The 23,277-nt window shown below is 37.6% G+C and overlaps 1 protein-coding gene across 6 annotated transcripts in view; it reads left to right on the top strand.

Annotated features, from left to right (window-relative positions):
• PIGK (phosphatidylinositol glycan anchor biosynthesis class K) overlaps window positions 1–22,442 on the top strand; it is a 136,514-nt gene extending 114,072 nt beyond the window's left edge. For all 6 annotated transcript variants that reach the window (XR_015160286.1, XR_015160287.1, XM_086390650.1 and 3 more), the window contains one exon: window positions 21,973–22,442. Coding sequence is in view for 4 of the 6 variants with exons in the window: in XM_086390649.1 (XP_086246775.1) it covers window positions 21,973–22,181 (209 nt within the window). In the remaining 2 variants the exon portion in view is untranslated. The remainder of the gene's footprint in view (window positions 1–21,972) is intronic.
• Window positions 22,443–23,277: the final 835 nt, after the last annotated feature.

Here is a 23,277-nt window from a genome sequence, read left to right as displayed (position 1 = left end):
TTTCCTTTCTCCAGGGGATCTTCCCTACCCAGGGATCGTACCCAGGTCTCCTGTGTTGCAGGCGGATTCTTTACCAACTGAGCCACAAGGGAAACTTATTGGAGTGGATAGCCTATCCCTTCTCCAGGGGATCTTCCCCACCCAGGAATCCAACCAGGGTCTTCTGCATTGCAGGCGATTCTTTACCAGCTGAGCTATCAGGGAAGCCCTAATGGCAAGCAAACAAGCTGACAAAAGGATTCCATGCACAAAACAACCCATTTCTTATATATATCATATTTCTGTATACAATTTAAATTTATATTCATACTTGTAGCCATGAGATTTAAATTTGCTTAACTCTGAGTTCACATATAATATGTTCCTGAAACACTAGTTTTACAAGATGTTAGTAGTTAATGGGTTAAAAAGAGTTTCATGGTATAAGTTAGTGAAATGCTTAAACAAAAATTACATTTTTTTCCTCTGGGACTTGAAAAATAAACTGATATGTATTGTGAAGGTATCAGATTTGAAACACCATTTTATCCTCTCTTGAGGACATGCTTTATTCTTGCAATTTATTTTACCAATATGAATAATGTAAAAACACAGACTAAAGGAAAATCACTAGACAGGGGAGGAAAATTCCTCTGTTCTCATAGGCTTGAGAATTAAACTGACATAAGAGAAGTTAACAGGAGAAAAGCATAGAAATTTTATTTAATATTTTTCTGTACAGATGGGAGTCTTCATAAAGAAAATGAAGACCCAAAGAAGCAGTTACAATTGAGAGCTTATATACTTTAATTAAGACACAATAAATTTGTGGAGGAGTGATGAGACAGAGGGGCTTGGGCAAGGGGCAGAAACTGTGGGAAAGTGACTAGGAAAACACATATGGGAAACTAATGGAAGATAAGGGTTATTTTAGTAGATTGGTTTGTATAGATTCATACTCAGACTACAGTAATGAGAGTGTTCTTCCCTTAATGGCACAGAGATGGTTCCTTTCTCATAGGAAATTTTATGATCTGCTTTTAGGTAGAAAGGTGGAGGTCAGAGAAGTCTCCCTGCATCTGCTGTTTCTCAGGTGTTTTCAGTTCCCAATAATACACCGAAAAGGCATAGCTTGGGGTAGCAAGGTAGTTCTCAATCCTTTCAACAGCATTCTCTAGAGCGTGGGTTGGCAATCCATGGCTCATGGGTCAAACAAGCTTGGTACCTGTTTTTGTAAATAAGTTTTATTGGGACACAACCAAACCCATTCATTTGCATATTGTCTACAGCTAATGTTGTACTTTGAGGCAGAGTTGCATAGTTGGAAGAGAGATTCTGTGGCCTTCAAAGCCTAAATACTTACTCTCTGGCCCTTTATAGAGAAATGAAAAAAGACTCCTGCTCTAAAACCTTGAAATAAATAGCTTCTCAGAATCATCAGTATTTATGAACATGACTAATTTATACAACTACTATTGTTGTTGTTGCTTAGCTGTTAAGTTGTTTCCAACTCTTTGCAAGGTCTGTAGTCCACTAGGCTCCTCTGTCCACGGGATTTCCCAGGCAGGAATACTGGAGTGGATTTTCCCGACCCACAGATAAAACCCACATCTCCTGCATTGGCAGGCAGATTCTTTACCATTGACCCACCAGGGAATCCCTTATTCAACTACAATATATGTCTTAATTTTGTTTAGAAAATAAGGATTTGTCTACTTTATAAACATAAATGAAATGGTCTTTCTTTATGGCCTACAAATATAAGTACAAAGGAACCTATGTTAATATACTGAACGCCAAAATAAAAAAAATGGCTGAGCACCGAAGAGTTGATGCTTTTGAAATGTGGTGTTGGAGAAGACTCTTGAGAGTCCCTTGGACTGCAAGGAGATCAAACGAATTCATCGTGAAGGAAATCAGTCTTGAATATTCATTGGAAGGCAACCTGATGTGAAGAACTGACTTATTGGAAAAGACCCTGTTGCTGGGCAAGATTGAAGGCAGGAAGAGAAGGGCATGACAGAGGATGAGATGGTTGGATGGCATCACCAACTTGATGGACTTGAGTTTGAGCAAGCTCCAGGAATTGGTGATGGACAGGGAAGCCTGGCAGGCTGCAGTCCATGGGGTTGCAAAGAGTTGGACATGACTGAGTGACTTGAACTGAACTGATGTTGATACACATTACTACTTTTACAAGAAAGAATAACCATACGTACAAGCCCCTTAGGTCAAGTGGCTTGTACATAGTAGGCCTTCAGGAAATATATGTTGAACTTATAATTTATGATAAATTGAGAAAATATAAGACAAAAAGTATAGTACAAAAGGATTTTAGCTTTAAAATAAAAAAGCATCTGAATTTTGAAAGCATTTGTCAAATTGTTAGGAAAATCTGTTTTACATTTTTCATGCGTAGGGAATAGATATATACACTGTACACATTAAAGATGCAGAAAATGATGGGATATTATCTTTATATTGCTAGTATTAGTATACACTTAAATATCCTTTGCTACATGGATTACAAAAAAAGGGTAAATCCTAGAAGTTTTTAAGCTAATCATTTGTATATGGAAATATAAATTAGAGCATGTGTTGTGGGGGACTGTTTCTTGCTTTAAATTATTAAATTTGCAATGGTTACAAAAATACCTCCACTCCAGGCCAATTGTGCCTGCCTCCAAGTGCCAGTATAAAGTAGAGACTGAAACATTCAAAGGTGTGTTTGATGTGTGCTGTATTTGCTGCTTGACCGAGAATAGCTAGGAGAGCGGTACTCAGAAGAGCCAGCATCTCTGGACACGTGCCTCACACCCATTTAGGCTCTTCAGTTCAGTTCAGTTGCTCAGTCGTGTCCTACTGTTTGCGACCCCATGAATCACAGCACGCCAGGCCTCCCTGTCCATCACCAACTCCCGGAGTTCACTCAAACTCATGTCCATCGAGTCGATGATGCCATCCAGCCACCTCATCCTCTGTCATCCCCTTCTCCTCCTGCCCTCATCCCTCCCAGCATCAGAGTCTTTTCCAATGAGTCAACACTTCGCGTGAGGTGGCCAAAATATTGGAGTTTCAGCTTCAGCATGAGTCCTTCCAAAGAACACCCAGGACTGATCTCCTTTAGGACGGACTGGTTGGATCTCCTTGCAGTCCAAGGGACTCTCAAGAGTCTTCTCCAACACCACAGTTCAAAAGCATCCATTCTTCGGCGCTCAGCTTTCTTCACAGTCGAACTCTCACATCCATACATGACCACTGGAAAAACCATAGGCTTGACTAGACGGACCTTTGTTGGCAAGTAATATCTCTGCTTTTGAATATGCTATCTAGGTTGGTCATAACTTTCCTTCCAAGGAGTAAGCTTCTTTTAATTTCATGGCTGCAATCACCATCTGCAGTGATTTTGGAGCCCCAAAAATAAAGTCTGACACTATTTCCAGTGTTTCCCCATCTATTTCCCATGAAGTGATGCGACCAGATGGCATGATCTTCGTTTTCTGAATGTTGAGCTTTAAGCCAACTTTTTCACTCTCCTCTTTCACTTTCATCAAGAGGCTTTCTAGTTCCTCTTCACTTTCTCACATAAGGGTGGTGTCATCTGCTACCGTATAACCTCAGATATAACCAGTATCTGAAGTTATTGATATTTCTCCCGGCAATCTTGATTCCAGCTTGTGCTTCTTCCAGCCCAGCATTTCTCCTGATGTACCCTGTGTATAAGTTAAATAAGCAGGGTGACAATATACAACCTTGACATACTCCTTTTCCTATTTGGAACCAGTCTGTTGTTCCATGTCCAGTTCTAACTGTTGCTTCCTGAACTGCATATAGGTTTCTCAAGAGGCAGGTCAGGTGGTCTGGTATTCCCATCTCTTTCAGAATTTTCACAGTTTATTGTGATCCATACAGTCAATGGCTTTAACATGGTCAACAAAGCAGAAATAGATGTTTTTCTGGAACTCTTACTTTTTCAGTCATCCACTGGATGTTGGCCTTTTGATCTCTGGTTCCTCTGCCTTTTCTAAAACCAGCTTGAACATCTGGAAGTTCACAGTTCACATACTGCTGAAGCCTGGCTTGAAGAATTTTGAGCATTACTAGCGTATGAGATGAGTGCAATTGTGCGGTAGTTTGAGCATTCTTTGGCATTGCCTTTCTTTGGAATTGTAATGAAAACTGACCTTTTCCAGTCCTGTGGCCACTGCTAAGTTTTCCAAATTTTCTGGCATATTGAGTGCAGCACTTTCACAGCATCATCTTTCAGGATTTGAAATAGCTCAACTGGAATTCCATCACCTCCACTAGCTTTGTTTGTAGTGATGCTTTCTAAGACCCACTTGACTTTACATTCCAGGATGCCTGGCTCTAGATGAGTGATCACACCATCATGAGTATCTGGGTCATGAAGATCTTTTTTATACAGTTCTTTTGTGTATTCTTGCCACCTCTTCTTAATATCTTCTGCTTCTGTCAGGTCCATACCATTTCTGTCCTTTATTGAACCCATCTTTGCATGAAATGTTCCCTTGGTATCTCTGATTTTCTTGAAGAGATTTCTGCTTCTAAGTTGCTTCAGTCGTGTCTGACTCTGTACGACCCCATAGATGGCAGCCATCAGGCCCCAATCTCCCTGGGATTTTCCAGGCAAGAGCACTGGAGTGGGTTGCCATTTCCTTCTCCAATGCATGAAAGTGAAAAGTGAAAGTGAAGTCGCTCAGTCGTGTCTGACTCTTAGCGACCCCATGGACTGCAGCCTACCAGGCTCCTCCGTCCATGGGATTTTCTAGGCAAGAGTACTGGAGTGCAGTGCTGTTACCTTCTCCGGAAGAGATCTCTAGTCTTTCCCATTCTGTTGTTTTCCTCTCTTTCTTTGCATTGATCGCTGAGGAAGGCTTTCTTATCTCTCCTTGCTTTTCTGTGGAATTCTTCATTCAGATGCTTATATCTTTCCTTTTCTCCTTTGCTTTTCACTTCTCTTCTTTTCACAGCTATTTGTAAGGCCTCCCCAGACAGCCATTTTGCTTTTTTGCATTTCTTTTCCATGGGGATGATCTTGATCCCTGTCTCCTGTATGATGTCACAAAGCTCCATCCGTAGTTCATCAGGCACTCTGTCTATCAGATCTAGTCCCCTAAGTCTATTTCTCACTTCCACTGTGTTATCAAAAGGGATTTGATTTAGGTCATACCTGAATGGTCCAGTGGTTTTCCCTACTTTCTTCAATTTAAGTCTGAATTTGGCAATAAGGAGTTCATGATCTGAGCCACAGTCAGCTCCCGGTCTTGTTTTTGCAGACTGTATAGAGCTTCTCCATCTTTGGCTGCAAAGAATATAATCAATCTGATTTCAGTGTTGACTGTCTGGTGATGTCCATGTGTAGAGTCTTCTCTTGTGTTAGGCTCTTCTCTTGCTATTAAAACAACCTTTCTTCCCCACTTCTACCCCTGAATCGTAACGCCAGCTATCTTCAATATGTGCTCTATAGCTCATTAGTCTTGTGCTTATTTTGTTGTTTTGAGTCGTATGACCCCATGGACTGCAGCCTGCCAGGTTCCTCTGTCCTCCACTGTCTCCTGGAGTTTGCTCAAATTCATGTCCATTGAGTCGGAGATGCTATCTAACCATCTCATCCTCTGCCTCCCCCTTCTCCTTTTGTCTTTAATCTTTCCCAGCATCAGGGTCTTTTCTAGTGAGTAGACTCTTCACCTTGCGTGGCCAAATTTGGAGTTTCAGCTTCAGCATCAGTTCTTCCAATAAATATTCAGGGTTGATTTCCTTTAGGATTGACTGGTTTGTTCTCCTTGCAGTCCAAGAGACTCTCAAGAGTCTTCTCGAGCACCACAGTTCAAAAGCATCAATTCTTCGGTGCTCAGCCTTCTTTGTGGTCCAACTGTGACATCCGTACCTGACCACCGGAAAAACCCTAGCTTTTACTATACTGACCTTAGTTAGCAAGGTGGTCTCTGTTTTTTTAACTCCCTTTCTAGGTTTGTCATAGCTTACTTTTCAAGGAAAGCTTATTTTGTTGCCCCATAATATTCATGAGGTAAGGAGTTGCCTGGAGGAGAAGTCTTGACCTATTCCCAGAGTAATTCTGCAATTTAGGAGTATTATGTAATGGTTAAGAGCACTGACTTTGAAATCAAACTCACCATGTTTCAGGCCTAGCAAAACCACTTACTAAAGTTTCTAGCTTGTGACTAGTCAAGTTACTCAATATAGTTTTGTCATGTTTGAAATAAGATACTAATTATATAATTGTGTCACAGTGCTGTTGTAAGGATTAAATAAGATAATATATGTGAAGGTCTTATAAAGGAGTGGAACTTTTGGTCAGTACTCCATAAATGATAATCATGATTATGGGTAGTGGTGGTAGTTTTGTAACAATTGTTAATTTTCCTCATCTGTTAAGCAGGGTAGATTATATTATCTACCTTGAAGGCAATGCACTGATACATTTAAAATTCTTTAATGCATGGTGTATAGTAAATATTTAAGTGTTAACCATTATTATTTGCAGTTTCTGCTTGACTATTCTGGGTTCTTCTCTAAAGCATTCTTATCAACACAGATCTCTTATTTTACAAGCTGACTGGAAATCCCTTTCCTCTTTCTTGATTTCTTCTTTCCATATCAGTTAGGGATGTGGAAATTTTTGTGGACTCTACAGAAGTTATGTGTCTTTTAATTCTCTGGCTTAAAATTTGATAAGATGGTAATTTGTATCTGTCAAGGCATAGCTTGTCAAATTTATTGCCATAAAATTATTTTAGTATCCTCTTACTATCTTTTGAATGTCTGTATAATCTGTAGTGATATTCTCTCTTCTTTTTTTCTTTAAACCAGTTTTTTAAGAAGTTTATCAATTTTATTGAACTTAAAAGAAGCAGTTTTTGGTTGGTGATATTCCCCCCCCCCCCACCTTTTTGTTTTGTCTTTTATTGAATTTGACTTTTTAATTTTCTTTTTTGTGCTTAGTTTGTGTTTCATTTGCTCTTTTTTTTTCAAATTTCTTCAGGTGGAATCTTTTTCATAAATTACTGATTTCAAATATTTCTTCTTTTCTAATACAGTTGTATAAAACTATACATATCTCTATAAGGATGATTTATGTACATCCCATACATTTTGAAGTGTATGAATAAAGAGTGTCACCTGCCATTTCAGTAAACAGGCTGCCCACCATCAAGCCATCAGCAGCTGCAGCCACCCCTGACAATGCACCCTGAGGGTACGGAGCTCAGAATGGAGAAAATTGGAATACTGGCAGTAGATTGCTAAGATGCAAATCAAGTGAATAGTTTCAATAAGTCCAGACTCTTGCATCTTCCCATACATAGAAAAGTGATAAATTCATTAACTTGAGATGTCTGGTTTTTAAAATATAGTTAGCAGTAACCGTTTGATGTTGGATACCTGGGTTTTTTTTTTTTTCTTTTTTTTCTTGCCCCTCACAGAAACTCCTGTATATCCTGACTTGTCACTTACCTCTTTGCAGCAGGCCCTCAGAGCTATCTGAGAGGCTGTATCCTGGACACAAGTCTTCAGTAAGTCTGCTGAATAAAACTTAAGGTTTTCAGCTTTGCATTCTTTTCAGTTGACAAATATATTTTCATTAAATTAAAAATATTTTCTAATATCCTTTGTAATTTCTTCTTGGGTTACTTAGAAATATATTGTTTAATTTCTAAGTATTTGAAGACTTTTCCAAGTTCTCTCTTCTGTTACTGATTTCTAGTTTAATTCCACTTTCTGGAATATTCTGTGACATCAGCCCTTAAAAATTAATTGAGACTTGTGTTAGAGACCAGAAATTGGTTCATCATGGTGAATGTCCACATGCACTAATACAGCATTTGCATTCTAGTATCACTGGGTAAAGTGAAATAAATATATCAACTACATCAAATTGGTTGATAATATTCAGATTTTCCATAGTCTTACTGATTTTTTTTTTTTTACTAATTAATTCTGAGATTGTGCTGAAATACACAGTTATAATTTTTCCTTTCAGTTCTATCAGTTTTTGATATGTGTTTTTGAAACTTTAAGTACATAAAGCATTTAGAATTGGTACCTTTTTGGTGAATCAATCCCTGTATTAGTATGCTGCTGCTGCTAAGTCACTTCAGTCGTTTCCGACTGTGTGACCCCATAGACGGCAGCCCACCAGGCTCCCCTGTCCCTGGGATTCTCCAGTCAAGAACACTAGAGTGGGTTGCCATTTCCTTCTCCAATGCATGAAAGTGAAAAGTCAAAGTGAGGTCGCTCAGGCGTGTCCGACCCTCAGCCACCCCATGGACTGCAGCCTTCCAGGTTCCTCCATCCATGGGATTTTCCCTGCAGGAGTACTGGAGTGGGGTGCCATTGCCTTCTCCGTATTAGTATGAGAAGTTCTTTTTTTAATCCCTGTAATATTCGATGTTCTAAAGCAGGGGTCCCCATCCTCTGGGCTGTGGACCAGTACCTCCTGTCGAATTAGTGACAGCATTAGATCAGAAATAAAGTGCACAATAAAGCTAATGTGCTTGAATCATCCTGAAACCATCCCCCACCCCAGGTCTGTGGAAAGATTGTCTTCCACAAACCAGGACCTGGTGCCAAAAAGGTTGGGGACTGCTGTTCTGAATTCTACGTTGTTCTGACGCTAATATGGCCTGCCCAGGTTTCTTTTTCCATTTGGAAAAACAGATTTTCATTTCACTTTTAACTTATCTGTGTTTTGAATATAAAGTAGGTTTCTTATAGGTAGAATATCATCGAGTTTTATTCAACTTGACAATCTCTGCCTTTTAATTAGAATACTAAGATCGTTTGTAGCTCAGATGGTCAAGAATTTGCCTGCAATGGTGCAGACCTGGGTTCGATCCATGGGTCAGAAAGATCCCCTGGGGAGGAGAATGGCATCCCACTCCAGTATTCTTGCCTGGAGAATTTTATGGGCAGAGGAGCCTGGCAGGCTATAGTCCATTTGGTCACAAAGAGTTGGACAGGACTGAGCGACTAACACTACTACTACTATTAAGATCCTTTCACTTAATGTAATTATCAGTAGTTAAATGGGATTTAAATCTGGTTGGATTTAGATCTGCTGTATTGCTGTTTGTTTTATATTTGCTCCATCTGTTTTCAGTTCCTTTTCTTTTTCTGTTTTCTGTTGAGTTTGTAGGATGCCATTTTAACTCCACTTTTGGTTTATTAAGTGAATCCACTTTATTAGTGTTGTTAGTCTAGGATTTATAATACGCATCTTTAATTTAATACAGTTTACTTTAAATAGTTGACTTCCCTGGTAGTCTTTTTACAAAGGCTTCCCTGGTAGCTCAGCTGTAAAAGAATCTGTCTGCAGTGCAGGAGACCCCAGTTTTATTCCTGAGTCGGAAAGATCCCCTGGAGAAGGAAATGGCAACCCACTCCAGTATTCTTGCCTGGAAAAATCCCATAGACAGAGGAGCCTGGTGGTGTACAGTCCATGGGGTCGCAAAGAGCCGGACACGACTGAGTGACTAAACATGAACTTTAAATAGTATATTATTTTATATATAGCGTAAGAACTTTATAATGATATGTTCTCAGTTTCTCCCTTCCATTCTTTGTGCTATTGTTGTATATGTTTTGATTCTACATCTTTATGAGCCACACAATATATTATCGTTTTTACTTTAAACAGTCGATTATCTTTTAAGGAAATTTTTAAATGAAGAAAATATTTTTATATATTTGTTTACCAGTTTACCATTTTTTTTTTAATTTAATTTTATTTTTAAACTTTACAATATTGTATTAGTTTTGCCCAACATCGAAATGAATCCGCCACAGGTATACCCGTGATCTCTCCTCTTTCTTTTGTGGAAGTCTGTATTTCCCTCTGGTATAATTTTCGTTCTGCCTGAAGAACTTCTCTTAACATTGCTTGTATTATAGGTCTGCTGTAGGTATACCTTGTAGTATAGGTATTTGGTATACCACTTTGTATATTGCTGTGTATAGGTCTGCTGCAGTAAATGTCTGTTGAATTCTCAAAGCTTTTGTTTTACTGAAATTTTATTTCATGTTCATCCTCGAAAGACTTTTTTCACTTGGCACATTTTCCCTAGAATCTAGGTAACAGTTATTTTCTTTCAGTACTTTAAAGATGCCTTTCCATTGTCTTCTGGATTCCATGGTTGCTGACAGCACATCTTCAATTATGCTTATCTTTGTTCCACTGTAGCAGGAGTCAGTACACTTTTTCTTAAAGGACCAGATCCTAAATAGTTTAGGTATCTGATCTTTGTTGCAACTACTGAACTTTGGTGTAATGCGAAAGCGCAATAGACAATATGTAGATGAATGAGCATGGCTGTGTTCTCATAAAACTTTATTTGTGTAATCATGTGACTAACTCATCTGCTGTAGTTTGTTAAACCCCTCTCTGTAAGAACAAATCTCTTTTTACATGACTGCTTTTAAGGTGTTCTTGCTATCATTGTTTTTCTTTTCTTTTTTAAAAAATTTTATGTATCTGTTTACTTTTGGCTGTACTGGGTCTTCAGTGCTGCGCTTGGGCTTTCTCTAGTTGTGGTGCCCAAGTTTCTCACTGCGATGGCTTCTCTTGCAGAACGTGGGCTGTGGGTGCAGGGGTTCAGAAGTTGTGGCACGTGGGCTCTAGAGTGTGCAGGCTTTAGTAGTTGTGACACATGGGCGAATTTTGATTATGATGTTCCTTTGTGTGGCTTTCTCTGTGTTTCTTGGTGTTGGGCTCTGTGGATTTGGTGGTTTATAGTTTTTATGAAATTTGAAAAAAAATTTCAGTCATTATTTGTTTAACATTTTTTTGTCTCTCCCTATTTAGGACTCCAATTGCATGAATGTGTTCCTGCTTAATATTATGCCACGATAGGCATAACTTAGGCTCTGTGTATTCTTTTCCCTGCTCTTTTTCTTTCTGTGCTTCATCTGAGTAACTTCTGTTGCTATCTTAATAGTTCTCTGCTAAAGTGTCTAATCTACTCTTAATTTCATCCAATGTAGCTTTCATCTTATATATATTTTTCATCTCTAGAACTCCTATAATAGATCCTATTTATATATTATCTTCTCTCATATGATCATGTTTTTCTTTACATACAATTTATAATAGCTGTCTTAAGAGCCCTGTCTACTAAATACATCACCTTTTTCATATATGGGTCTATTTCAACTGATTAATTTTTCTCCTGGCTTTGGGTGATATTTTCCTCCTTCCCATGCCCTTTTAAAAGATTGGATGCTAGCTGTTTTAATTTTGTTGTTGCTGTTGCTGGCTGTTACATTTTGGATTTTTGTTTTATTCATGTAATGAGTGTTGGATTTTGTTCTAGGATCAATTTGATTCCTTTAAGGATTGCTTTTAAGTTGTTTTAGGGGAGAAGGCAATGGTACCCCACTCCAGTACTCTTGCCTGGAAAATCGCATGGACGGAGGAGCCTGGTAGGCTGCAGTCCACGGGGCCTCTGAGAGTCCGACACGACTGAGCGACTTCACTTTCACTTTTCACTTTCATGCACTGGAGAAGGAAATGGCAACCCACTCCAGTGTTCTTTCCTGGAGAATCCCAGGGACGGGGCAGCCTGGTGGGCTGCCGTCTATGGGGTCACACAGAGTCAGACACAACTGAAGTGACTTAGCAGTAGCAGCAGGCAGATCCAGATCACCAGTGGCTATAGGACTGGAAAAGGTCAGTTTTCATTCCAATCCCAAAGAAAGGCAATGCCAAAGAATGCTCAAACTACTGCACAATTGCACTCATCTCACATGCTAGTAAAGTAATGCTCAAAATTCTCTAAGCCAGGCTTCAGCAGTACGTGCACCATGAACTTCCAGATGTTCAAGCTGGTTTTAGAAAAGGCAGAGGAACCAGAGATCAAATTGCCAACATCTGCTGGATCATGGAAAAAGCAAGAGAGTTCCAGAAAAACATCTATTTCTGCTTTATTGACTATGCCAAAGCCTTTGTCTGTGTGGATCAGAATAAACTGTGGAACATTCTGAAAGAGATGGGAATGCCAGACCACCTGACCTGCCTCTTGAGAAACCTGTAGGCAGGTCAGGAAGCAACAGTTAGAACTGGACATGGAACAACAGACTGGTTCCAAATAGGAAAAGAAGTACGCCAAGGCTGTATATTGCCACCCTGCTTATTTAACTTATACACAGAGTACATCATGAGAAACGCTGGGCTGGAATAAGCACAAACTGGAATCAAGAATGCCGGGAGAAATATCAATAACCTCAGAGATGCAGATGACACCACCCTTATGGCAGAAAGTGAAGAAGAAGTAAAGAGCCTCTTGATGAAAGTGAAAGTGGAGAGTGAAAAAGTTGGCTTAAAGCTCAACATTCAGAAAATGAAGATCATGTCATCTGGTCCCATCACTTCATGGCAAATAGATGGGGAAACAGTGGATACAGTGGCTGACTTTATTTTTGGGGGCTCCAAATCACTGCAGATGGTGATTGCAGCCATGAAATTAAAAGATGCTTACTCCTTGGAAGGAAAGTTATGACCAACCTAGATAGCATATTAAAAAGCAGAGACATTACTTTGTCAACAAAGGTCCGTCTAGTCAAAGCTATGGTTTTTCCAGTGGTCATGTGTGGGTGTGAGAGTTGGACTATAAAGAGAGAGTTGGACTATAAAGCTGAGCGCCGAAGAATTGATGCTTTCAAACTGTGGTGTTCTGACTGGCAAGAGAGATCCAACCAGTCCATCCTAAAGGAAATCAATCCTGAATGTTTATTGGAAAGACTGATGTTGAAGCTGAAATTCCAATACTTTCGCCACCTGATGCAAAGAGCTGACTCATTTGAAAAGACCCTGATGCTGGGAAAGATTGAAGGCAGGAGAAGGGGACAACAGAGGATAAGATGGTTGGATGGCATCACCGACCCAATGGACATGGGTTTCGGTGGACTCTGGGAGTTGATGATGGATAGGGAGGCCTGGCGTGCTGCGGTTCATGGGGTTGCAAAGAGTCAGACACGAATAAGCGAATGAACTGAACTGAACTGAACTTGTCTCTCTCTCTTGACTTAGGTCCCTGGTCTAGACCCTCTTTCAAAGGGCTCACCTAATTAGGTCAGTCTCTCACTCCAGGATAATCTCCTTTTTGACTAGTTGAAAGTCACTGATTAGGGACCTTAATAACATCTTCTTAATCCCCTTGTCTTTGTTATATAATGTAACCTAGCAAAGGAATGATATCCAGTCTTATATTCATAAGTCCTGGTCCACACTCAAAGGGAAGTGATTATACAGCATATGCACACCAGGGAGCGGGAATCTTGGGGGCTCTCTTAGAATTCTGCTGACCACAATTTGATATATACTACAAGTATAATTTGAAGATTACAAATCATACTTTATACAGAGGATGTTGATAGACTGGAAATACTAACAAACTACAAGTAATTAAACGGTTGAAAACAAATAGCTAAATTATTTGCGACCTTAGTGGATTGTTTTTTTCTTTCCTTAAAATATAATTTAACTGATCTCATATGCTCATTATATTTTAAGGAAAAAATCTTATTGAAACATTGTAAATTTTCTATTTGTTTTCTAGTAAACATGTATAATTTTTTAAATCCTTAATTTTTTCTTTTTACATAATTTTAATACCTAGTTCTGTTCTCTGTTAACTGTTTGAAGTTCTGTGGTTAATGTTCTCCTAGAAACATGAAAGAGGAGACTGAATACTGTTCACAATTGGCAATGTAGTGTTGCTAAGCTACCTATCTTTTTAATTTGAAATATTAGGCATTTCAATAATAGGTAGCCCTTAAGCTTTTAAGTGTTTGCTCATGACACATTGGAATGTTTTATATATGCTTTTCACCTCTGTATTATAGCTATTATTGTGAAAGTTAAAAAAAAAGTGTATTTAATAGCAGTAGTGTAGCTTAACTACATAAAATTAGTCATTTTATGAGAAGCTCTAATATGGACACAAATGAAATTACAAGCTATACTTTAATGTGAACTTACCTCAAATGCAGCTGTACTACAAAATGCAATAATTATACCAATCTCTCATTTGATTGTAAGTAAAATCATTGTAGAATGCCTAAAATATTACCTATAGTTATTTTAAAAATACCAATATTGTTATTCTCTGGGAATATCATTAAATACATACTGAAAAAGCACTTTATTTTATTATGTTGCTGTCATGCTATTCATGTTATTTTTTCTCAAAGTAGGATATCATGTACTAAATGGTATTATTGTAGAACATCTTCTAAATTTGTAAAAAATGAATATAGAAAGATTTTTCTAGGTGGACTCTTTCATTAAAAGTTTTTCCTCTGCATTCCTCTTTCCCCCATAAAAATAATTTAAAAAATACCTATCCATTGTAGAAAATATATTTTCAAAAGTATAGATAAGTGTAGAGAAAAGTTTGAAAGTACCTCTAATCCTATTTCTCTCACAGAAACCGTATTCAGACTTCAGTTTCCTTTTTTTGAATATTGTTATAAGATCATATTTCATACTCAATTTGCATTTTACTTTTATTTTCTTATTACAGTTCAAGCATCTTTCCAAATCATTAAAATTGAGAACATTCTTGATGACTAATTATGTTGATGTGCAGTATTTCTCATATTATCTATATAGTTTCCCATTTTTATTTTGTAAATAACAGTAAGAAGAAAATCTTTGTGTAAACCTTTGTCAGCATTTCTGAATTCCTTACTGTAGAGCCTAGCTAGGAGTGCAACAGATTCTAGGAATGAAAAATTATGAACATTTTAAAGACTTCTGAACATGTAAATTGATTACTTTCCCTGAAAAGTTGACCATCCTTATTAACATTTACTAATTCAGTTTTGAAACAAGGAAGAAATAATTAACATGTTATTTTAACTTACTTTTATGATCAAAAATTATATTTTTCAGGTTTTTATTAGCTATTTGTAATTATTGTGAAAATTTTCATTTCCCAAAACATTTGTTCATAAATCCATGTGTCTTTTCTTACTCATTTTTGGCAGATCTCAAAGTACTGAATTTATCCCCCTTTCTGTCATGTTTTCTCATTTATTTGCCTCTTAGTTTGATTTATACACTTCATAAAATACCGATTTTTCAAAAGGTTCTTTTAAAAACCTCTCCACCTTTTTATTTCCATTTATTGCTTTTAAACTTATAAATCCCTTTACCCTGCAGATTGTCTGACATTTTGTCTCTTTTTACCATATTCACCTGTGGGTGGTTGCTGGCTAAGCTCTCAGAGGCATTGCATTGTTTCAGATCCCAGAATGCAACTGGTTATTCAAAGAGTGACCCTCCTGGCCCTAATGCTTGCTACTCTCAAACTGCATTCTTTCTTTCATCAGGATTTTCTAAGTGCCAGAGTCCTGTGGGTTTGGCATTGAACGAAGCAGATGCAAATCTCTTTCTGTCTGTCACCTTCCCCCTGCTAGTGTAGTATATGGCTGGGGCATCACTCTTCCCAGTGCCTGGCTTTTACCATCACCATGATTTTGTTCCATGTGTCACTGCTTGGGTGTTATCTCCTCCTGTCCATCAACTAACATATGACACCTTGATCAAGGGCCAGCTCATCCAAGAAGTCCTTCCTGAATAGCCGCTCACTGACAGTCCCCTTAGCTTGCAGGCCCTTTGACTCGTGCTCTTCACAGTGAAATCCTTTGTAACTGCTCTCCGCTGGTACTGTTAACATAGCTACCATTATGATGGACCCCTAGGTGCCACTTTACAAAAGTAGTTAAAAACATTGTTTTTTTTACATGTCATAAGTTTACATCTAATTCTTAATCATTTGAAGTATATTTTGGTTTGTAGTTTTGGTTTAGAAACAAAACTTCTTTGTTTTTCTTTTCTGGAAAATTTTTTTTCCAGATGTTAACCCATTGTTAGAGGACCAGTAAGAATATTCCCTTGCTCGTTGATTTGTTATAGTTCTTTTATAATATCCAATATAATATCCAAATTGTTGGATACTGAGCTGATTGACTACTTTCTATTCTGTTTCGTTGATCTTTTCTATTTTGTATCAGAAAAATATTATAGATTAGCTTTATCATATCCTCTTTGATATTCAGGACTGTTTACTCCTCTATACAGTAATATAGATTTTTACCATATGAGATGAATTTATAAAATGAGATTTTGTAAATTTATAAAATGACATTAAAAAATGAGATTTTTATCCTCATGCTGTGGATAGTCCCAGATATTTTATGTTTTTTAGTGCTGTTGTGGATGAAATTTGTTTCTATTTTCCAACTCATTTTTACTGGCACATTGGAAGGGTATTTTTTTATATTTATCTCAGATCTGAACTCGTTGTTCTCAGTAATTCTAAGAGTTGATTTTATATAGTTTGTTGATACCTAATTGTAAAATCTGGAAATATGAAAATTATTTCTTCCTTGAACTGACATCTGGATTGGCTGAAAATTCCATAATGATATTAATTAACAATATTAATAGTAGGTTTTTGTGTCAGAAAAAAACTAAAATTATGGTTAAGGTAGAACAGTGGTCAGTTTTCTGTTGGAAGCAAAATTATAGTTAAAAACAAATCATCTTTAATTATCCTGCTGCTGCTAAGTCGCTTCAGTCGTGTCCGACTCTGTGCGACCCCACAGACGGCAGCCCACAAGGCTCCGCCATCCCTGGGATTCTCCAGGCAAGAACACTGGAGTGGGTTGCCATTTCCTTCTCCAGTGCGTGAAAGTGAAAAGTGAAAGTGAAGTCGAGGTCATGTCTGACTCAGCGACCCCATGGACTGCAGCCCACCAAGGCTCCTCCATCCGTGGGATTTTCCAGGCAAGAGTACTGGAGTGGGGTGCCACTGCCTTCTCCGTTAATTATCCTAGATTAAATTAGTTGCTTTGCAGATTTACCATCAAGATACATCAAGATTCTGGGAGAAACGAACATTTTTCTAGCAGAGGGTTGGGTGGGGGCAATATCCAATGAATATGAATTGCTGACTAACTTGAAAAGGAAAGGAACAAGACTTGAGCTAGAGTAGCTCAAGTAGTTGGGATGAGGAAGGTTAGAGAGAAGTGAGGTGAGTTAGTCTCTAGATTGCCTCACTTTATTTCCTTGGGAGCAGTTCCCAGCATGGTGACAAGTGGAGTCAATCTCTTCCCAGGAAGACTACAAGAAAGAGCTAAAAGTGAGCATAACTGCCGCTCCCTTAAAGTGAGGGTAAGGGGCACAGAACATACACAAACTTTACCTTTAGAAGACACCGTAGCATGACCTCTACACAGTCTGCTATACATGCTGTTCAGGGGAAACAGGTGTTTGCTGCAGTCCTTAGTGAAATTTAGCTCAGGTGAGTGAAATGGGGCTGAATTTCTTGTTCTAGAATGCATCAGGGGATTATCTTGACAGACTTCCCTCACCTCGACCAAATTCATGATCCACAAGGAGCTGATTAGCCACCCTTCATGCTGGTTTTATATATACCATTGTTGCAGAAACTTGAAAAGTATGTAGATGAGAACTTTATTTTCTTATAATAAAGGATCAGGATTTTTCCTTCTATATTAATGGTCATCTCAGTAGGTGTATTTCATAGCTTTTGATGAATAATAAGCCAAAAGTTAGTGGCTTAAAACTTCAACTATTTCTTTGACTTTTAAGTCTCCAGTGTAGTGATTCAGGCTGAGTTTAGCTAAGCAGTTGTATTCTTAGCTGGGCACCTTCATGAGTCTCTGGTCAACCTTGTCTTGGTTAGGCAATTCTGCATCTGGGAGATGGCTGGTTGCTGACTGGAGAACTTGAGTTCGTCTCCATCTGATGTCTTTTTTACCTCCAGAAGCCTTGCCTAGGTTTGTTTCTCATGGTGGTATTCTAAGAGAGAGCAGAAGCAGGCAAAGAAAGCCTCTTGAGGCTAGCATGGAATTAGGACACTGTTGCTTATGTTCCTTTCTGTTGGCAAAAAGAAGTCACAAGGCCAACTGATTTATGGAAGAAGGACATAGAGTATACCTCTCGATGAGAACTGCCATAAAGCAATATATTCAAAATGTATGGACACAGGGAAGGAAGTATGGGGGATCAGGACCTTTTTTTTCCCTGTGATTAGTCTACCACAATTCGGTGAATAAAGGACTCAGAGAGGTGCTTAGGACACTATCTTCCAGCTCCCTTTTTACCTCAACCTTTTGTCCCTGCATCTTGTATTATTTTATCTTTATGCTATTCATTTGGTTTTGGCTTATTGTGCATTTTTATTCAAATCCATGTTAAATAAAATTTTTCTAAAGTTATTCTTTTGTTCTTTATGAAATCTATTCAGAGATATGTTCTTTGTGTCTTCGGGAAATTTCTTCTTCATATGTTGGAGTGCTTTTACTCATGGACCTCACCTTGGTTTTTGCCTTTTTCTTAGAACGCTGTCTGCATCTCTAGCAGAGCGTGTGGATGTTAATCATCATCTACTTAGATTTGGATCCTTTCGGATGTGTATCTGAAGAATAGTTGTTCAACAATTCCCAGTGACTGGTGGCCAGTCATCAGATGTGGTTTTGGTAAACTAAACTAGGGTCATGTGCTGCCATGCTGGGTGTGCCTGGGTTTTGGACACTTTAAAAAGATGAAGTGTGTGGGAAAGACATTGTTTCTTAACATATACTATCGAAAGGATTTTTCCTGTATTTTCCCTTCTTTGCAGAGATGTTTGTTTGGATGTTGAGCCTTCTTGGATGCAGTAAACCATTGCCATTGCCTGCTACCTTCTGATATGCTCTTTACTGGGAATTATATTTAAATAGATGTACAATGAAGTATGCCATTAATTGGTTGGGGAAGAGTTGCACTACTCTGGCTGCCTCATAAAGTCACCTTCTATGGCAACACTGTTTCTCTTAAACAGCAGGCAGAAAAAGGGAGAGAGTTAAAATCCCTTTCTCAGCTGACAGAATTATGTATTTCACAGAGCACAGCAATCTTTTGGATCCTGTGTACTATTCAGAAAACTGGGCCACCATTAATTTGTTTCTAGACCTGGTTTCCAGACTTACAGATAGTGAAATTATCTGAGGTTTCTCATCAGAGGTTAAGTTAATTTTAGTAGAGAATGCTGTTGTCTCTTTTTGTGCCTTTTTATGTGCCTTTCCTGAGAAGATGGGAGCAGCTGCACAAGCAGGATTCTTCATAGATGTCATGCTAAGCTAAGAGTCCAAACTGTATTTAATTAATAATTCATTTTCCATTTTTTGTTAGTCAAATATATGTAATGAATATACAATAAAAAATAGAGCAACTGCAAATAGTAGTTTTGAAAGGCTGAGATTTGCTACTTTTGTTAGCTTGTACAGTGTTGTAATGTGAATACATATACCATTCCATAATACTTCTGGAGTAATAACACACATTTCTTGGTCCTCCATTCTTGCCTTCAGAGTTTGCCATTGGCAAACCACAGTTCTAGCACTTTGCTTTCACCTCTTGTCCTCTCCTGGGCATCAGTGGTCTAAATGTAGGACATATTTAGTTGAAGGATCCGGAAGCAGTGCCTCCAGAATTCTCTGAAACAGTTTTTAAAATAACAGATTGAAATAACTATCAGGACCAATCTTTGGAGAAATGCTAGTTACTTCTAAACAAGTTGCGTGCTGAATCACTTCAGTCGTGTCCGATTCTTTGCAACCCATGGACTGTAGCCCACCAGGCTCCTCTGTCCCTGGGATTCTTCAAGAACACTGGAGTGGGTTGCCATTCCCTTCTCCAGGGAATCTTCCCAGCCCAGGGATCGAACCCGAATCTCTTATGTCTCTTGCATTGGCAGGCAGGCTGTTTACCACGAGTGCCACCTGGGAAGCTACAGTTGTCTTATCTCTGGCAACTGTTTCTGGCTTCTGAGTTTAAGATGTAATGGTAAAATCACAACTTCGGGCAATCCATCTCATTGAAAAGTAACTAGAATTCCTACAGGTGCAGAAGTAAGATTTGCTGTTAACTACTTGATTATTTATTTCAGTAATCTATAATGAATCATAGTGCCTAAATGATGTTCAGCATTTTCTTACATGACTTGATTTAAACACCACCTGAAAGTTTTAGGTGCTCTTGGACTCTTGAAGGTTCACATCTATTGAACATTTAGCACTGAAATTCATTAAATTAGTTTATAGAACAGTTGTCTATATTATAACCTGTTCTTCTACAGTGCATAGTTTAATGCCAGATTTTAACTATTTATTTAACTTTTTAAAAGTAATAACCTAGTAACCTGTGTGTGTGTGTGTGTGTGTGTGTGTGTGTGTGTGTATTTTCAAATACTATATAAATCAGACTCCTAGTTACTGGGGAAAATGAATCATATCTCCTCAACCAAGTCAATACTCTTTAAAGTGGATTCTCAGGGAGCGTCTTCTGACTACTGTATGAAGGTGTGTTTCCACTAATAATGAATTTTTTTTTGAGTTAATAGCTCTTTACTAGATAATCATTTCCCAGTTGTGGAAAAATAATTTTTTATCTTAAACTTGTTCATCCATTTGGCAAGAGTTACCAATGTTTGACTATTAGAGAATAAACAGGACAAAAACTGAGCAGCAGTTAATCATGTTTATTTAGTTCACTCACTTGTTTTTTCATGTCACATGCTTATGATACTTATATACCTACCTTTATTATAACTATGTTTTATATTAATTACTGTAGATTTTCTACTGAAATTAAATTAAGATTTTTCAGTGTTGCACAATGTTCTAAGAGCTTACAAACCATCTGAAGTGGTTTGAGAACCACTGAGCTTATCATACATGTTGATGTATGACAAAAACCATCACAGTTTTGTAAAGTAATTATCCTGTAATTAAGATAAATTAATTTTAAAAAAGTACTAGATGTGTTATGTGCAATAGGATTAATGTAATTAACACTGCTTTATGTTATATATGGAATTTGTAGAGTAAATTCTAAGAGTTCTCATCAAAAAGGAAAAAAGAAATCATTGATTTTTTTATATCACATTACAGTTGTTGCAAATTTCTTGAAGTGTTATTTATTCTCAGCATGACTTTGAAATTATTATCTATAACATTTTAATTTAAAAATTACATGTTACTTTATCAAAATTTGGTTTTTTAAAGTTTTGATAACTACAACTTCAATATAGTAATTCACTTCCTTTGTAAAAAAAAAAAAAAATGAAAAGGATCACCTAATTGGAAATCAGGCATTTGCATAAATAACTTCTCCATTTATAAAATTAAAAGAAAATAGAATTTCTTTCTATCAAAATGTCCTTTAGAATATTTTCAGTGAGTTTATAATCTTGAATTCATTAGGTAATTATTAGATATTTTAAAGCATGTATAATAAACATAAATTTATAAGAATCATGGCAGTGAATTAATGGCATGGTCCTTACTGATTTCTGGTAGATTTGACTTGTGTTAATTTTTACACTCCTTTCCTCTTTCCCTCCTTCCCTCTCTTCCTTCCTTCCTTCTTTCTTTCCTTTCTTTTTTATTTTTCCATGTGATAATTTGAAGATTGGGTGAAGAGCATTACGTGTCCTGGTTATGTAGAGGAAAAAACAAAATATAAGATGTGGAAACCACTGAAAACCTTTCTGGAATCTTGTTTACATGGTGACTAAAGCAAATTTCAGATTACAGTTTTTCACTTTAATCCATCCTAGAATAGGATTCTCATAACTATCCGCACAATCTTGGCTCATAATCCGGGAAGTATTAATATAACTCATAAAGAGACAGTAGTCACAGTCAGGATCATAACGCAGCTGGTGAAATGACAAGTAAATGGGAAGACTTACCTGCCTTTCTATGCTGGACAAAGAAACATACAGGACATGTTTGTATGTGTGGAACCTGCGGACAGGGAAGGCTAACAATACATTTAATTTAATCTACATTACTACCCCTTAAATGCACACTCTGTGAATTACCTATTTTCTGTCAGTCTTTATCTATTGTTAAATTTATAATGTCATTCTTGTTTTGCAGAAACCAAAGTTGAAGGATTGGCATCCTCCTGGGGGTTTTATTCTGGGATTGTGGGCACTCATTATCATGGTTTTCTTCAAAACTTACGGAATCAAGCATATGAAGTTCATTTTCTAAATGTGGTGATGTATGAAGACTGCATGAAAGGCTACAACACTGAATATAAGTTCATGTCAATATATTTTCAAAAATGTATTGTTCTTGTGTGACTTGGCAGAAAGTATAAGCAAACTGTAAATTTGAATGAACTATTGGTTTTATAACTTAAAGAAAAATTATTGTTAATGCAAGCGCTAAATGGTGTTAAATATATTTCAGTTTTTCATTTTGTGTGTTATTAAAATATTGGGATAAAGAGGTCACAATATTCTCACTGACTCTTTGTGAAAATAAGAATTTCCCTTTGTTTAATCCCCTTTCATTTGGAAAAGAAAAAAATGTGAAGACATTAAATTCTCTATTTTTATGTATATTCTCCTAGTCTTTTTTATATTTTTTTCCAAAATAGACATCATATAGAATGTTTTGTCAGTTGTCACTTTGCAGTATGTTGTCAACCCTTTGCCTCTCCTTGGACATTCTTCAAGGACACATTATGAATGGCTGTGTACCATCCATTTTATGAATGTACAGAAATTTATTTAATGTTCTTCTATAATTAGACTACTTTGTTCCACAAATTTTCTTTTGGTTCATTCTTTGATGTGTTAATATGGACTTCCCTGGTAGCTCAGATGGTAAAGAATCTGCTCTCATGCAGGAGACCCAGGTTCAATCCCTGGGTCGGGAAGATCCCCTGGAGAAGGGAATGGCAACTCACTCCAGCATTCCTGCCTGGAGCATTCCATGGACAGAGGAGTCTGACGGGCTATAGTTCATGGGTTTGCTAAGGGTCAGACATGACCAAGTGACTAACACTTTCATGTGTTAATATTTTATTTATCAGCTATTCATGGAATTCTACAGCTAAAATTGTAAATAAATATGAAAAATTAGGTTTTTAATCTGGTACTGACAGTCTCCAGGGCTTTATTTACTGTCAGTTTATCTGGAAAATTTAAGATCTTTGGAAATGTCACATATTGACTGCTCAAGAGAAACAAATCCCATCATTTTTCGTTTCTAAGCATTCTGTGATCCTTTAGAATTGATCACCTCTTCAGTTTCCTCACTGACAAAGATACTGCTTTTTCACTGGCTGCCCCCTGGCTGGGTCTGCACTTTTTCTGGACAGTCCCATAAAGTGGACAGACTGCAGGAAAAATTTGTGCTTGTGGCCATGTCCTTGTGTGTGACTGATGCATC

The sequence above is a fragment of the Bos grunniens genome, chromosome 3, assembly GCF_055505025.1.
Source record: "Bos grunniens cultivar Pamir isolate PY7600 chromosome 3, Bosgru_T2T1.0, whole genome shotgun sequence".
In the NCBI taxonomy this organism is placed as follows: domain Eukaryota; kingdom Metazoa; phylum Chordata; class Mammalia; order Artiodactyla; family Bovidae; genus Bos; species Bos grunniens.
Note: the sequence above shows the minus strand (reverse complement) of the source record. Positions and strands in the feature narration are given on the sequence as shown.